The sequence below is a fragment of the Leptonychotes weddellii genome, chromosome 4 (genome assembly GCF_054177405.1).
Source record: "Leptonychotes weddellii isolate Sample4059 chromosome 4, ASM5417740v2, whole genome shotgun sequence".
In the NCBI taxonomy this organism is placed as follows: Eukaryota; Metazoa; Chordata; class Mammalia; order Carnivora; family Phocidae; genus Leptonychotes; species Leptonychotes weddellii.
This window is the reverse complement of record NC_138372.1, coordinates 23,581,954-23,599,117: the sequence shown is the minus strand read 5'-3', so window position 1 is coordinate 23,599,117 and position 17,164 is coordinate 23,581,954. Positions and strand designations below refer to the sequence as shown.

Below are 17,164 nucleotides of genomic sequence, written 5' to 3'. Positions count from 1 at the left end.
CCCCCTCCTTAGCATCTAGGGGCTGCAGGGTTTTAGAAGCCTGTTCCCTCACTGTCTTGGCCAATTTTACCGCAATCACAGCAGCTGGGGGGGCACACAGGCTTTGACCTAGAGCACAACTCTGCCTCCTATTAGCTTGCTGGCCCTGGGCAGGTTCCTGCCTCATTTTGAGCCACAGGTCCCTCCCTTGTGAACTAGGAAAACAAAACCTCCTCTCCCCGGTGCTGGCGACATTTAAACAAGCCATTTTATGGAAGGTGACCAGCGCCAACTGTGGTGGAGAGAGAGGGGCTTCTCAGCGCAGGTGAGAATATGCCATTCTTCCCCTCCTATTCCCCCCACCCCTCCAGGTCATTGGGAGGGAGGAAGAGACAAGGCAAAGCCTCCTGGGTTTGGACTTGGATGGCCTGTCCCCGGCTTCCCTGAAGGCCAAGGCCTGAGACAGAGATGAGATTCGAGGGTCCTCTCATTGTAGCAGTTTTGAAAGTTTTTCTTTTAAAAATCTCTTGTTTTTAATTAGTTAGAATCACTATCGTAATTGTAATTTTTTAGAGAAGTCTAAGTGAACCCCACTTCAAGAATAAAAAGGGACAAAACTCTTTGAATTCCAGGATAGCTCTACTAATAAGCAGGTTATCAAAAGATCACATTCTAAAAAGGATTCACCACTAATAACAGTGGTATTATTTTTCCTCTAATGCATTTGAAATATGATTTGATTTTAAATATTCATTTTCCATGCAATTAATTCTGCTAAAACATGGGGCCTGGCAAATAATAGGTTCTCGAAAAATGTTGCAGGGTGACCTGAATGGATCGGTGATTGAAATGAGCGAACAATACGGGACTGTGCCCTCATTTTGGAATTTGAAATTAGGTATTCACAGGTTTTTCTTCTCTTTCCATCCCACCGAAGAAATAAGTTCCAAAAAAAAGGGGGGGGGAAAGTGTTTTGAATTTCATGTGTCCTAGAGAAGTTTGATCATCTAAAGGAGATTGAGGGAAACATGAAACTTACTAATTCTCTTTAGCCCCAGAGAGAGGTGGGTGGTAGAGTACAGAGCTTGGCAGAATTATTTTACAGATGGAGCCCAGTATTTAAAAATCAGCGTTTGCAGAAGCCTAATAATAAAGCAGATACAAATGGAGCTTCTTTCATTGAAGTAGGGGCAGGAGATTTAGGGTTGCCCCTCCCTCACCCCTCTCAGCAGCCCCCAAGCTACCTCCAAAGAACCCTGAGGCTCCAGGGAACACTAAACACTAAACCACTGATAGTGGATAGGACCAAATTGACAACCAGGAGACCTGGAGGCCTGGTTTATGGTGCCCGCAAATTGGTGTTGACAGAGAATAGGAACTGAGTATCAGCCCCAGATGAGATACAGTTACTGAGCCATAAAGTAGATACTCAACAGAAAACCATACTATTCTTCTCCTTTGTGGAGAAATCCCCTATTTGCTGTACAAATACACATGCATAAACACACACACTCACACACATATATCTATATATACTTGTATATCTCTAAAGAATAAAAGCCTTTTTCCCTCCCTTCCCCTATGATCCTCTGTTTTGTTGGAGGGGAGGTGGGTGGGGGGATGGGTAACTGGGTGACGGGCATTAAGGAGGGTACATGATGTAATGAGCACTGGGTGTTATATGCAATGGGTGAATGACTGAGCTCTACCTCTGAAACTAGTGATGCACTATATATTAACTAATTGGATTTAAATGAAGTAATTTAGTAATTTAAAAAAAAAGAACAAAAGCCTTTTTATGGATAGAACACCTGACTCAGGACTCAGAGACCTAAGTTCAAGTTCCAGCCTTGCTACTAACATACCATATGGCACAGGGTAAATTACCAAAACGTTCTGAATCATCTCCCTCATTCTCATAAGATGGGAGTGAAATGTGGGAAATAGGGCACAAACCAGCGGAATGAAAGCATGACAGTTACAGGTGGCTGTCTTCCTTCTTGGTGGCCATCACTGGATCAGCTTCCCAGGCCCACTCCTTAAACACTAATGTTGTTCAGAGTTCTGTTTTCATCCCCTCCTCCCCTCTCTCTCCACTCTGCCCACTCCTACCCCAACCTTCCTCTCCCCTCCTTTGTAGTTATTCCCCGTAGGTAATGTACTGACAGCGTGCCCCATTGTTCCCTGAGACTCATACCTATATATTTGTACTAATGATAAAGCTCCCAGTTGTTACACTATTTGTATTTGATAAAGCATTGCAGTATACATTTTCCATAATTTCTTTATAAGGTAAGTGGCAATATCCACATTTTATGTTTGGCTCAAGCTTGGAGTGGTCAGCCTTCTTGCCCAAGGGCACAAAGCTAATGGGTTGATCTGGGATTCAAACCCTGACTCCAAAGGCACTATTCTACTTGAAAATGGCACCTGGACATCCTTTAGAGTCAATATTCTGGATGGAAGCACATAAAACAATACCCTTTTCCCTACTTTTTGGTTAACTTTTATTTTGATTTAATTGTAAACTCAAAGACAATTTAAAGGAAGCGTACAAAGAACAATACACTCTTTACCCAGATTTAAACAACTAATTTTGAGGACTTAACGAACAAGAAGGAAGCTGAAAAGGATCAGTCAGAGAAGTAGGAGAAGAGCCAAGAGGCACCATGAAAGCCAAAGAATGTGAATTTCACAAAGAGAGAAGGTTCAGTAGAATCAGATCCTCCAGAGAGGTCAAGTGCAGCAGAGAGCAGAAAGCAACCACTGGGGTTAAGTGGCTCAACTGAATGGCAAATGTTTGAAGTTGCCTCTGTAAGAAATTGTCAAGGAAACTGAACAAAGACAAGGGAGAGGGCTGACCTGAGCTGAAGCTTCAATTACTATGGAAACCATGAAGCTAGGTGGTAGACTTCATCAATGACAGATATAAGACTGTTGAGGGCATAAGGGTATTGGTAAAGGTCTTGAAGTCCAGACTGGGTAGTGAAGGGGAAGAGCCAGGTAGAGGTCGATAGGCAGGGAGAAATGAGGGAGCCAGAGGGCTGGAGGGGCCTATATTTTGGACAGCAGGTCCACTGAAACCAAGTCACTCTGCTGGGTACAGAAGCAGCAGGGCAAAGAATGGGATGATGGAGTTTAAGATCTCATAGGTGGACTTATGAGAATCCACCAGAACAGCAGGCCCTGGCTATGCTCATAGACATGGTTGACCTTGGGCAAGGGTACCAGATCTCATGAGGAGGGCTGGCCTCTGAAAGGTGAAGGAGCCATCTCTCTGTTGGAACCAGAAGGGAAGAAGTAGATGAGCACATAAGCAGATAAGAATGCAGATTTGGGATATGGGAGAGAGGGTGTGCCCACCAGATGTCCTCTGTTTCATCCACAGGGACTGAAGCAAGGTCATCAACTGAGAGTGAGGAGAGACCAGGGGAAGGGTGAGAGGTCTGGGGACATGGAGAGGGCATCTGTCTTTGAGCAGAGCATAGAGCTGAATGGCAGAGTCACTGGGCAATATCTAGGATTCTTTGAGGTGGGTAATCATGAATTTATAGTGGTGTCACTCTTCCTACTCATGTGACTTATCTCTAGCAAAGCTTGACTCTATGAGGGCAGGCCTGGAGAATGTAGGTTGAGGGGTTCATCCGTGATTGCTGTCATCCAAGCTGATAAAAGGAGCAAGAGACTTGGGTGGATTTGTAAGAAAATGATCATAATGGTAGACCATGGGATCTGAGTTGGATAAGGATGGAAGAGAGGATAGGGAACTTAGGGCTAAAGAGACAACATTGGTGTCAATGGGGTGAGATCTCAATGAAGATCAATGGAGAGTACCTCTGTGGGGTCAGCTAACATTTGTGGAAGGAGATACTGGGGGGCGGGAGAAAACTCTCCACTGCAGAGGACAGCAGGGAAAGCACTGGCCTGGGGAGAAGGAGCCAGACTTCAGTCAAGGCAGGAGTTGGAGTGGGAGGTTTTGAAAGATGTAGCTACAAGTTGAGGTTTGTTTGTATTAGAATTGGTGGTGGGGACATGGTTTGAGAGGCCTAGGAAAAGGGCAAGGAGGGAGGTCAGGAGCAGGAGAGGCAAGGGAAGGCAGCATGGAAGAAGGTGGGAATAAGATTTGGGGAGAAGGGAGAACACCAGGATTGGCTGTGGGTCCCAGTGGTGTCTCCCAAAGGTCCCCTGGGTTGCTGTCTGCAGAGCTTAGGCACAAAAGGTGCTGGAGAAGTCACTTCTGGAAGTTATCCAGAAGAATATTTGATGGGAAAAGGCAAATAGAGAAACAGCAACATGTGTTTATTCATTTATTCAGATGTTGTCTGAGCACCTCCCATTTTGCCAGCCTGTGTGGGTGGCATTGATGAGCTAACCATCCTGTGGTGGGATCCCCGGGGCTGTCTGTTCGGGGGGATGTCTGTCCACAGACCCCCTCCCCCTGACCCTACCCAGACAGCGGAGGGAAAAAGCTGGTGCTCCAGTCTGAACCTATTTTAAGGTGCTCCCATGTTAGCTGTCTGCACATTGTAATATATTATTTAAGCCCTTAAAGTGGTAAATGCCTTTTTGACCTGTTCTCTCTAATGACCTTCAGCATATATTAACAGAATGCAAATACCATCTAATTTTCAGAAACAAGTGCAGGATAAATTGAGTCTGAAGGTGAGGGCTTTTAAGGCAGCAAAACCTGACTTTGCAGAAGAGATATAAATGGTGCTGGTGGAGATTTGTAGGAATTACCTATAGGGCTAGGGTTCTGAATCCACAAGTCCCCCTTGCAAAGGTAGGGCGGGATCATGGTTTTGGTTTTGATGGTCTTTTTCTAATTTGTGTACTAATGTTCTCAGCCATGGGAAAAATTCCTAAGTGAAGAAATCAAGGAAGGTAGGAAAAAGATTTTTGGCCTTTAGAAATGAATGAACATGGCTTTGGGAGTCCCATAGTCCCCTTTGTGGAATATTGATGACGTCCCAGGACCTGAATGAGTCTTCCCATTCAGTATCTCATCCAATTTCATCCTCACCATGCTTCAATGAGGTGGTATCACTAGCCCCATTTTACAGATGAAGTAGAATCAGAGAGCCTTTCCAACTTGACCAGCAAATGGATTTCAAATCTAGAAGGCTAAGCTGGTAAACCCCACAGCCTATGCTCTCCTCACCATGGTCCAGTTGTATCAAGTACAATCTGTGAATCTAAGAGTTTCCCAGCACAGAATTACAGGCACAGTGAGCTGTACGTGAAGGGGATGGAGGAAAGGGTTCCTCTAGGGCTTTTTTCAAACTTGACTCAACTGCCATTGGAGCTCCTGAGGGAGAAGATCCTTCTGGTATAAGACCGGGGCCAGCCACCAGAAGGAACATCCTCGATGAGGGTGCTGTCCCAGTAGAGAAGGAGCAATTCGGAGCCAGCAGCCTCTTACAAATAACCCTCTGACGACACTTGCTCTGCTTGATTGTGGCTGTTTGCACACCTGCTTCCCCCGCTTACTGGTGGCCCTTTCGAGAGGAGGGGTGTGTCCTAGATATTTTTCTCTCCCCACATTCTGCCAGGCCCATGACAGGCACTCAATATATGTGGGAATGAGTGAGTGCAGGAACAAGTGCAGGAAATGAGCAGATTAATTATGTCCGGGGGCTGTAGAAGCTGCTTCCCAGGCCCTCCAAGAAGGCTTTCCCAGGAAAGGTTTATCGTGGCTGTTATCCACCTACGGAGAGGAGCCCTAGGATATTTTGCCCCATCGGAGGAAACCCGGTTTGACATGACTTTCATTTTATATATTTAAGCTTGTTGAGTTTGCTCACTATTTCTTTACTGTTAGGCACTTTGCCTACAATTAGGATAAATTGCCATGTGGGCAGCAACAGAACAGACTCATAGAACTCTTTATTAAAATAGCTGAGCGCTAACACTGAAGAATGATGTGGCCAGAACTAAAGAGCACGTTTTTAAAGAAGGCAAACACCTAGGTACAATGTAGTACCTTAACTGTTATCAATCACTACTTAATCTAATTAGTTTAGAAGCTATTTTAAAGAGCTTAATTAGATTAAGCTGTGATTGATAACACTTTATATCTACTTGAGTAGAGCACTTCTTCTAATTCACCTTGAATCTTTATGCTTCCAGTCAAAAGCCTATTTCAGACATGTGCTGAGCATGGGGAAGGAATTGGGAAGTATTTGATTGGCCCTGAAATCACTCCGGGTACATGGCACTGGGCTGAGCTGGGGGCCTTGGCAGAGTCCTTGGGTGCAGACATTCTCGGACCGCATGGGGTGGCTTTGACAAGGACATCCTGAGATTCTACTTCAAGAGGCTGAGAGCAAATGGGGAAACACAGGTCAGCAGAGCAAGGGGCGAGCAGCTCAGCACTTCCATAGGTGCCTGGGGCCTACCTGGCTTTAGGTCAGCATGAGTAGTACTAGCCTACACCATCCTGGGGGAGATGAGCTGCTCAATCACAGTGGAGTCAGGATAGGGAGGCTTGCTTAGCCTGACCACAGAAGTTCATCATTGCCTACAGAGCAGCAGGTGAGGACTTGCAGGCCTGCCCCTCCACCAGTGTTCCCAGAACTGTGACTTTCCTTTGAGCCTGCGGAGAACTGGGGAGGGAAATAGGAAGCAGGTTATATCTGGGGTGGGACTATACAGACTCCAGGCTCTTCTGGCTGGAAGTAGGAGGGGGGATGGGAACTGGATCTAGTCTAAACTAAGATGCTTGCCTTTCATCTCCTCTCTGCAGCCCGCATGTGTGATGCCCACCTTCGAGGCCCCTCGGGCATCATTACCTCCCCCAATTTCCCTATTCAGTATGACAACAATGCACACTGTGTGTGGATCATCACAGCACTCAACCCTGCCAAGGTAAGGCTCCTGGGGTGGATGGGGAGAATCCTGTGGGCAGGTCTGGCTTGGGAACAGTTAGTCTCCAAGGGGTTTCAAACCCAGAACTTGGTTGTGGTAGATTCTCTGCAGGAAATTCTTAAAAATTGTTTTTTTATTAAGTATCAAGTAGTTAAAAAGCATATTTGTAAAACAGTAAAATATAAAGAACATCAGTACAACAAACAATTGCTTAGTCATCTCCCAACTTAAGAAAAAAAAAAATACAGTTACCTTAGTGATGCGTGTCCCTCACCAACCCCATTCCATTCCCTATCCCTCAGGTACCTTGACTATGTACTTATTGTTCCTCTGCTTTTCTTTATAGTCTGCATACAAATGTGTATCCTTAAAAATATATTATTTAGTAAGCCAGCATTTGAGCCTCATAGAAACATACTCATGTCATATATATTCTTAATCAACTTCACTCAAAATTATATCCCTAAGATTTGTCTGTTGGTGTGTGTAGTTTGCCCTGCTATATACATCTCTTCACATGTTTATTTCACATTTAGTTTTTTTCTATGCAATGCCCTTTGTTCTCTCATTTACAAGTATCTTGCCAAGATCCACAAAACAACCCGTTAGAATCTTTAATTATACCAAAACAACAGATCAGTTGGAGAAGAACTGATATCTTTATTATACTGAGTCTTCCCATCCATGAGTATGGTATATCTATTTCCTTAGGGCTGTCAGTAAACTTGTGTAATTTTTTTCCATTATAGATCTTGTTTGTTTCTTAATATATGTACTTCTAGATATCTTATATTTATTGTTACTATTATAAATCATATCTTTTAAAATTTCATTTTCTCCCAAGTTCTTGCTAGTATTTAGAGATGCAGTTAATTTTTATTCTTTGGTTTTTTAATATGGCAATTCTTGTAATGATTTATCTATGAATTACTTGGGGTTTCTAGAAAGGACAAAGGATGATGGTTTTATTTCTTCCTTTCCAATCCTTATACCTTCTCTTTATTCTTTTTCTTGCCCTAACGTTCTGGCTAGACCCTCCAGTATAATGTCAATTATTGTGATGATGGTGGGCACACTTGTCATTGTTTGATGTTAAATAGAATGTTTTTATCATTAAGTATGATGTTTGCTGAAGTTTTTTTTTAATTTATGGCTCCCTTCTGACTCTAGTTTTCTAAGTGCTTTTATTGTGAATAAATGTAGCGTTTTATCAAGCACCTTTCTATATCTATTGATATAATCATGATTTGCTCCTTAATTTTCTTAGTGTGGTGAATTACATCGGTAGATTTTTCTAATGTTAAACCAACCTTTCATTCCTGGGATAAACCCAACTTGGTAATTTAGTATTAGAAGCTTAAATAAACATCTAAGTGTTATAAATGTCTATATTTGATTTGCTAATATTTTGTTTAGTAATTTGCTTCCATTTTGTTAGTGAGATTGGCCTTTTTTTTTTTTTCATCTTACGTATTACCCTTGCCAGATTTTTTTCAAGAAGACATTGTTAGCCTCAAAAAATGATTTGGCCAGTGTATCTTCTCTTTCTATCCTATGGAGTTAATAGTAGAGGTTGGAATAACTTTTACCTCAGAAATTTGGTGGAACTTTTCAGCAGAACTATCTGGATTTGGTGTTCCTTTGTTGGAAGATTTCAAACTATAGATTTAATACTTTTAATGACTAAAAGACTATTAGATTATCTTATTTTTTTCTTGAGTCCATTTTAGTAAGTTTTCAAATTTGTTGGCCATAAAGTTGTGTATACTATCTCTCACTATATATATTTTATTCCCTCTTTTATTTCTAATTTTGTATCTCTTTTTTATCAACATTGCCAGAGGTTTCACATTTTTAATTCTTTGCAAAGAACCGATTTTAGTTTTGTTAATATTTCTTTTGATATGTTTATTTTCTATTTCATCAGTTTCTTTCCTTCTATTATATTTGGGTATGTTCTGGGTTTATACTCCTTTTTTAGCATCCTAACTTTGATGCTTAATTCATTATTTTTCAATATTATTTAAGCATCTAAGGCTACAAATTTCCCTCTGAGGACTATTTTGGCTACATTCCCACAGGTTTTGTAGGTAGTATTTCTGTTATCCTTCAGTTCTGAATATTTTCCAATTCCATTATTCTTTTATCTTTCAACCATGAGTTTTTTAGAAATATTCCTTAATTTCCAAATAGAGGATTTGTCTAGCTGTCTTTTTGTTACTGATCTAAAGCTTGTGGTCGGAGAACATTGTATTTGAATCATTTGAAATTTGTTGAGACTTTTAGGATCAGGAATGTCATTTTTCATATATATTCTTTGTGTGTTTGAAAAAATAAGCTGTATTTTGCAGTTTTTGTGTTCTAATATCTTCATTACATCACCCTTGCTAATTGTGCTTATATCTTTTATATCTTCATTGTTTTGCTGTCTTTATCAGTCAACTGCAAGAGAAAGCAAATTAAAATTTCCCACTATGGGGGCACCTGGGTGGCTCAGTCGTTAAGCGTCTGCCTTCGGCTCAGGTCATGATCCCGGGGTCCTGGGATCGAGCCCCACATCAGGCTCCCTGCTCCGCGGGAAGCCTGCTTCTCCCTCTCCCACTCCCCCTGCTTGTGTTGTCTCTCTCTCTCTCTGTCAAATAAAATCTTTAAAAAAAATAAAATTCCCACTATGATGGTGGTTTGCCTAATATTCCTTGAAGTTCTGTCAGTTTTTGCTTTATATATTTTGAGACTGCTGTTAGAGCTTGCAAGTTGAGAACTTTATATCTTGCTGATGAATTGAGCTTTTTCAAAAATAGTTATTTAATGACTCTCTTTACCTATAGTAATGCTTTTGACCTTAAAGCTTTTACCCCCACCTATTCCATCAGTTTTTTGTTTGTTTTTTGGTTTTTGGTTTTTTTAGTTTTGGTTTAATAAATCATTCCTGTTCTCTTGCTTTCAACCTTTCTACTTCCTTATGCTTTATATATGTCTTGTGTATAGCTGGATTTTTAAAAATCCCCTCTGGCAATTCATCTTTCAACTGAAAAAGTTAGACCATTTAAATTATACTATCATTTGTATTTTTTAGGGTTAACCCTAGATGTCTAGTGTTAATATGCATACTTAGCAAAGTCTAATGTAAATAGTAATTTTATGTTCCCCCTGAAAAGTCAGAGGTCTTAGAACACTGACTTTAATTACTCCTTCCCAATTCATACTCTATGGTGCGTGTATTTTCATGTTGCCTTTCTTTTGCTCACAAGTCATTATTGCTCTTGTTTAATAACACTAATGTCCATTTAGATTTACTCACACATCTACTGTTTTGTTCACTATTTCTTCTTGTATATCAGTCCTTCTCTTTGGAATTACTTTCTTTCTGTCCAAAGTACATGCTTTGGAATTTATTGCCCTGTTAATGACAAACTTTCTTAGTTCTTGTTTGTCTTAAAATGTCTGTTCTCCCCTTGTTCTTGAAAGAACACTGCTATTCACTAAGTATTTGATTCTTGTTTGATAATTACATTCTCTCTGCCCATGGAAATATTATCCCAATGTCTTCTAGCTCCCATTGTTGCTGTAAGTTTATTGTCATTCCTTTGTATGATATTCTTCTGGCTGCTTTTATGGTCTTTTCCTTGTCTTTATTGTTCTGCAGTTTCATGATCAAGTGTCTAGTTGTGGATATCTTGGCATTTATCCTGATTGACTTCATTAAGCTCTGGAATCTGTAGATTTTTATCTTTCATCAGTTTGGGGAAATTTTTAGCCATTGTCTTTTCAACTGTTTTCTCTCCTTTATTCTCTCTCTTTTCTGCTCCTGAAAGCCTGACAAGACATGTTAATATTTCTCACTTCATCTTCTATGTTTCTTAACTTCTGTAATTTTCTGTCATTCTCTTCACCATTTCTCTGTTGAGCTACATCTAACCTCTGTTGAATTCATTCACTGAAGATTTTTTTTTTTCTTAAATTTATTTGACAGAGAGAGAGACAGCCAGAGAGGGAACACAAGCAGGGGGAGTGGGAGAGGGAGAAGCAGGCTTCCCGCCAAGCAGGGAGCCCGATGCGGGGCTCGATCCCAGGACCCTGGGATCATGACCTGAGCCGAAGGCAGATGCTTAACGACTGAGCCACCCAGGTGCCCCTGAAGATTTATTTTAATTTCAAATAGCACCATTCATATTTTAGGAGATCATATTTGGTTTTCAAAAAGTGTTCTTGATCGTATTTTATAGTATTTTGCCCCCTACTCATATGTTCCTTAATTCTTTAAGTATGTTAAACATATTTATTTTATACTCTGTATCTGTTAATCCCAATATCAGAAGTCTTTGCAAGTTTGATTCTGTTGTCTGTTGTTTCTCACTTCTTGCCTCCCAGAACCATGTTTCCTTCCTTGTCCTGTCTGTAATTCTGTGTGGGTAGAATCATAAACTTTGTCTGTGAGACTTCTTTGAGACCTAGGTAGAAGGTGGTTTCTCCCAGAGAGAGTTTACATTCGCTTCTGCCCAGTGCCTGGGAGCATTACTAGCCAGAAACCTCTCATACTAAATTCTCAGTATGAAGGTTTCAACCCACCCAAGTAACGTGCAAACCCATGTGAAGGCAGACTTATTGTGAAGGAGTCTCGGGGGAAGTTTTCTGTTTGCGTCCACTTAGTGTCAAGGTCTCAGATAAGTAATCAGCCTCCAGATCCAGCCAGAGGGCAGTAGTGGCAGATGAGAAGGAAGGCAGTCTTACTTCTCTCTCACCCTCACACTATGGGTGCAGCTTTAATTAGCCCAACTTTATTCAGGGGTGTCATACTAGAGTCCTCACCTTTGTGGGTCCTGACCTTTGTCTCCTGTTCCCTCTTCTCCACAAGGCCCTGAAAATCAGAGCTCTACTTCACCAGTTTTAAATATGCACCCAAGGCCAATGCCAGCTTCATGCTCTGAGTCATAGTTTGGGTCCCTACAGTCACTGGGTTTGGACTCTGAGTATTCTTACTTTATTAGTCTGCCCAGGCTGCCATAACAAAACAAAACAGACTGGGTGGCCTTAACAGGGGACATTTATTTTCTCACAGTTCTGGAAGCTAGAAATTCACAATCAAGGTGCCAGCAAATTCAGTTTCTGGTGAGGCCTCTTCCTAGCTTGTAGATGGCCTCCTCCTCATATGGCCTTTACTCTCTATGCATGCAGAGAGAGAAACTCTCTGGTGTCTTCTGCTTCTCTTATAAGGACACCAATCCCGTTGGATTAGGGCTCTACCCTTATGACCTCATTTAACCTTAATTACCTCCGTAAAGGCCTCGTCTCCAAATTCCATTACACTGGGGGTTAAGGCTTTAACATATGAATTTTAGAGAGATATAATTCAGTTCATAGTATTTACTAATTTGTAAAAAAAAAAAAAAGCTTTTTTTTTTTCCTTTTTAAATTTTACTCAACATTTTAAAATTGTTTGGTCAGGGTGCTTAGGACCACAGTGCTGGGGACAATGGAAACAGATTTCCTCTGCAAGGCATATTACAAAGAAAGACTCACATTTCATCAAACCATTTGGTGATGAACCTAGTCAATGGGGAGAGATGCTTCAGCCACATGGGGGTGGAGTCTGGATCAGAAGAAGGACTTCCTATCACAAAGTTATTAAGTTGTTGATGAGAAGGCTCTTTCTTGGGTATTGTTAAAGATGCTTATCTCAATTTTCTCTTGAACCTGAAGGTGAGGTGCAGGGGAAAGTGTAAATAAGGCCTGAGAAGTTTCTGAGAAACAATTTGATTCACCCTCCCCCCAGCCCCCCAGAAGAGCTAGTCTTACCTGGTGTGTGGAGTTCAGTGGCTCCATATCAGTCACTCCCTCACGTGTCCTGCAGGAGGTCATGCCAGTCTGGGTTCCTGAAGCCAGCCCCTCTGAAGGGTACTCCCTCAGAGTCAAGCTGTGAAAAAGGATGTTCCTGTCATCTCCATGGGTTCTTTATGAGCTTCAGGTAGTGCTGAGGAGCCCAGAGAGGCTGAAGGGAGTCCCTTACTGATACCACACTGGAGGCGAGGCAGGGAGCATTGTGTGCAGAAAGAAGGGTGTAAGTGTGGCAACCAGAAATCCAAGACTGAAGAATCAGAGCTGCCTTCCTGCGAACATCAGGGAAGATGCATAATATGTTCCTAACCCTGTTCACTGGCCCACAGGAGAGATACAGGTGTGTCGAGGACTGCCAGTCCAATCACCCTTGGAATATCCCCCTCAGAGAAAAGCCCAGTCTCTCCAAGTTCACAATATGTCTTATGAGATGAGCAATCACTCATTCATTGACTGTAGATATGATCTCTGCCCTTGAGGAACATGTACACAGGAGAGATGACAGGCACGCAAATAAAAAACTAGAGAATGGGTAAATGCTGATGGAGGGGTGTCCAGTTTGCTACCTTGGAAAATGTTGGAAGGAGCCACTGACTGGAAGGTCAGGGAAGTTTTCACATTTGAGCAGGGTCTGCAAGGATGAGTAGGCTTGGAAATCCATAACTCAGAGTGGATGCCTGTGCAAAGGCACTGAGGTTTGGAACAACCTCTCAGAACTGAAAGGAATTCAGCATGTCTGGATCAAGATGAGGCTGGAAAGGTCACAGGATCCAGATCATACTGAACCTACGTGCTTGGCAGAGAGGTTTGGGTTTTGTCCTGAAACAGATTTTTAAGGGCAGAAATGCTAGACTGTTGGTAGTAACAACAACAGTTATGTCTTACTCTAAGTACATCATATGCCAAGCACTGAGCTAAGGCTTCTATATAAATGATTTTATTTCATTCTCTTCATAGCACAATTAATTAGGTGGTAAGAGACCCACATGATGGGTGAGGAAACTGAATCGTGGATTGGTTAATTGGCATAGGAAACTTAGCCACAGTGCATAGCCAGTAAGTGGAAGCACCAGGATTTAAACCCAGTCTTTGTGGTTCCACTGCCCATGCTCTCAGCAGCTGGGCTGTGCTGCTGGATGGAACAAGGTCCCAGAGTAAATGGGAGGGCGTGGGACTGACAGCCCTAGGGATCAGCCTCTGAAAGGATGAGGGTCATCCTTTCTTCTGAACCAGAGCAATAGCAGGAAGGTCTGAGTTTTTAAAAGATGACTCTGGCAGCAGTGGAGAGGATTAGAGAGGGATCCTGGAGGGAGCGAGACCAGTTAGGAGGCAGAAACAGTTACCCAAGTAAGAAAAATGGGGGCATCCACCAAGGCTTTGGAAACACTGAGGGGGAGACAGATATAAGAGAAATGTAGGGAATGGAATTGGACTTGGTGGCTGACTGGATGTGAGGATGGAGGGAAAAGGAGGGTCTTAGTCAACATTGTATCCCAGGTGACCAGCACAGTGCCTGGCACATAGTGGGCATACGGCAAACATTGATTCGGTGAACAAACGAATGATGATGCGATACTTTCTGACTTGGACCGATGGGAGGCTTCAAAAGGAAATGGAAGGGGAGGGACATGTTTTACAGGGTCAAGAGGAAAACGGTGCATTTGAAGTCCCTGTGTTTCATGCAGTGACATTTGGATGTTACCCAGTTGGAAATCGGGTAAATCTGGGTTCAGTAGAGAGATTGAATGTTACCTCCTCAGCACATGGGTGAGAATAGAAGCCTAAGGAATAGAACACTTCCTGGAGAGAGCAAAGAGAATCGGAAGATTCCGAATGGATCTGGAAACACCATCCTTATAGATAAAAGAAATCCAATGCAGGACACAGAGGAAGAGCAGCATAAGTTAGGAGGAGAAAGGAGGAGAAAGAATTTCCATGCAGGATATGCTGACAATGGTGGGAAGGAACAGGTCTTGCTGGGAAAAACCGAAAAGAGACCATTGGCTTTGGCCTTGGAAGAGGACCTTTCAGTGAAGCTTTGGGGGCAGAAACAGCTGTGGGGTGGGGAGAGAATGAGCGGGAAGGGAGTCTCTAGGAGCAAGGAGCCCAGAGAGCCCCTCTGACAAGTCTCAAGGTGACGTGAAGGAAGGAGAAAGGGCATGAGAGGGAGGTAAGGTGGACAGAAAGCTTGGGGCTACTTAGAGTGTTTGTTTAGGATATTGGAAACTGGAATATGTTTGCAGGCTAAGGGCAGAGCAGGCGAAGAGGAAGAGAGTGAAGATGTAGGAGGATCTGAAATAAGTGAGAGGCACATGGACTGAGAATGCAGGGGCTCTCTTGCGTGGAGCATGTGAAGAAGGATGGTATTAGGAGAGGCTGGGGTTTTGCCTATAACTGTGCAGAGCAGGACACATGTCTGCCCCTCCTTATGATCATGAGATGATTATTCATCCAGGCACCTGGATATCTGTAGACCTGAGGACTCTTGCTGGAATGCCATCCCCCTTGTAGGACCTCTGTGGGCTGAGCTTGAGAGGGAGCTGTGAATGTTCCAGTAACTAGGGCCCCCCAAGGGCAATAAGAAGGTCCGAAGAGAAACGAAATGCTCTGGTGTGGAAATGGCCAAGAATATATCAAGACACCAGCATTGGCTGAGTACCTATGGACCATGCAGCAATGCACTGTGGGGACAAGAACTTACGGTCTTATTGGAGCGGCAGGTGAGGGGTATGTCTCTACTCAGTAAACTAAGAATAAAATAATTAAAAATACCCAGGCCATCCTCCTGGAAGCTTGGCAGATTCAGGGAGAAGAAAGAAGGCTCAGAGCAAGTGATGTTGGCCTACTCCAGATGGTTCCACATTCTCCCTTTGGTTGAGATGTCCTCGAGAAATGTGAGCCCCACCTGGCCATTTGGGCTATCTTAGTCCTTATAGTCATTCTACTCACAATACTATTTCCCAAATTTGGTTAATCATCAGAAAAATACCTGGAGAGAACTTAAGACACAAATTCCAGAGCTCTTTCCTCCAAGATAGGATTCCATGGATCTGGGATGGGTGCCTGGACTATACCTTTGAAGGGCGCCCTGGTGGCTCTGACCAGCCAAGCTTGTGTGCTAAACAACAACCCCCTTGCCTCGCAGCAAAGCGCACAGCACCCACCACCACCCCCCACCCCGGGGGCAGCCCTGGCTTCAGCCACACTAAACTCCTGGTTCATAGACGCACGCGGCCCTTTCAGACCTCTGTCTGACATCCTGTCCCAGTGTGCCTTCCCTTCCCCTCCAGGCAAGTTCCCTTCCCCCTTTAACACACAGTCCAAATACCCCCTCTTCTGAGAAGCCCTCCTAACTCCACCATATCTTGGTTCTTCCTCTATTCCTACAGCATTCCATCAGCACCTTTTGTCTGTGTGCATATCATGTCGCACTGGGTTTAGAATCTCCTTCCCCCATAGCCCAAGATCACCCTGAAAGCAGGGACAGTGCTTGGCATAGGAGGAGCTCAGCAGGTGTTTGGATACATTAATGACTGACGGAGGAGACCTGGCCCCATGTCAGGTAGCTCCTCAGGTACAGCCCTGCCCCCGTGGGGCCCTGGGGCCTCCTTCTGTGAGGACCTCTCAGCCGGGCCTCCCGGAAGACGTGCTGATGGAATTTCTGCAGTCAGAACTAAAGCCCAGACCCACGTCCTACCTGCACACATCTGCCTTTCTTTTGCAGCTCCTCAGTATGAACTTGAGACCTATGATCTGATTTGTATGTGAACCTTGCTGGGTTTGAGCAGGAGAGTCAATCCACCTTTACAAGAGAAGTAAAAGCAAGGCAGATGGGGGCGGGGGGTGGCGGGGAAGAGTCGGGGGAGGGGGCATGGACTGGAGAGAGAAAGGAAATCTCATTTCATGAACTTCAAAGCCAAAGATAACAGGGTTTTGATTATTCCCTCCTCAGGGATTACCAGTGTCACTCTTCCCTTTGTGCACCTGAAGAATTGGGAAATTACTCTCCGGGCAAATGATCACTTCCTAGTGCAAATGTCAGGGGCACAGTTGCTGGCCCATTTGCTCACTCACTTACTCATTCAGCAAACATTGATTCGTGCCCTGTCTGTGCTGGGCCCCATGTGAGATGCTGGCCACCAGAGGGCTTTCCCCCAGGTGCCCCTAAGCCCGTTCCTCATGACCCCTTAATGGCCTCCTCCAAGTCCTAAACCTGATTCTGTTCCTCTTAAAGTTGTCCTCACCTCACATCACCTCTTGGCATTCCTCTTTCCCCACACCTGGCTGTGGCCTTGATGTCCCCACACCCCCTCCTCTGTTCTTGAAGGCAAGCCCTGGCCCTCCGCTAGCCAGGACTTTCCGTGGCCCTCATACTTGCCCCATCCCCTTCTGACTCCAGCACCCATCACACTGTATGGTGTTTTCCACAGACTCCTGCATCGCCTCTTCCAGACTGTGGGGTCTCTCAGGGCAGTGGCCATGT

The 17,164-nt window shown here is 43.6% G+C and overlaps 1 protein-coding gene across 1 annotated transcript in view; it reads left to right on the top strand.

Annotated features, from left to right (window-relative positions):
* The window catches only part of LOC145721232 (CUB and sushi domain-containing protein 2-like), a 31,404-nt gene that overhangs the window by 3,213 nt on the left and 11,027 nt on the right, over positions 1 to 17,164 (top strand). Inside the window, exon 3 of the mRNA XM_081818042.1 lies at positions 6,725 to 6,846. Coding sequence (XP_081674168.1) covers positions 6,725 to 6,846 — 122 coding nt within the window. The remainder of the gene's footprint in view (positions 1 to 6,724; positions 6,847 to 17,164) is intronic.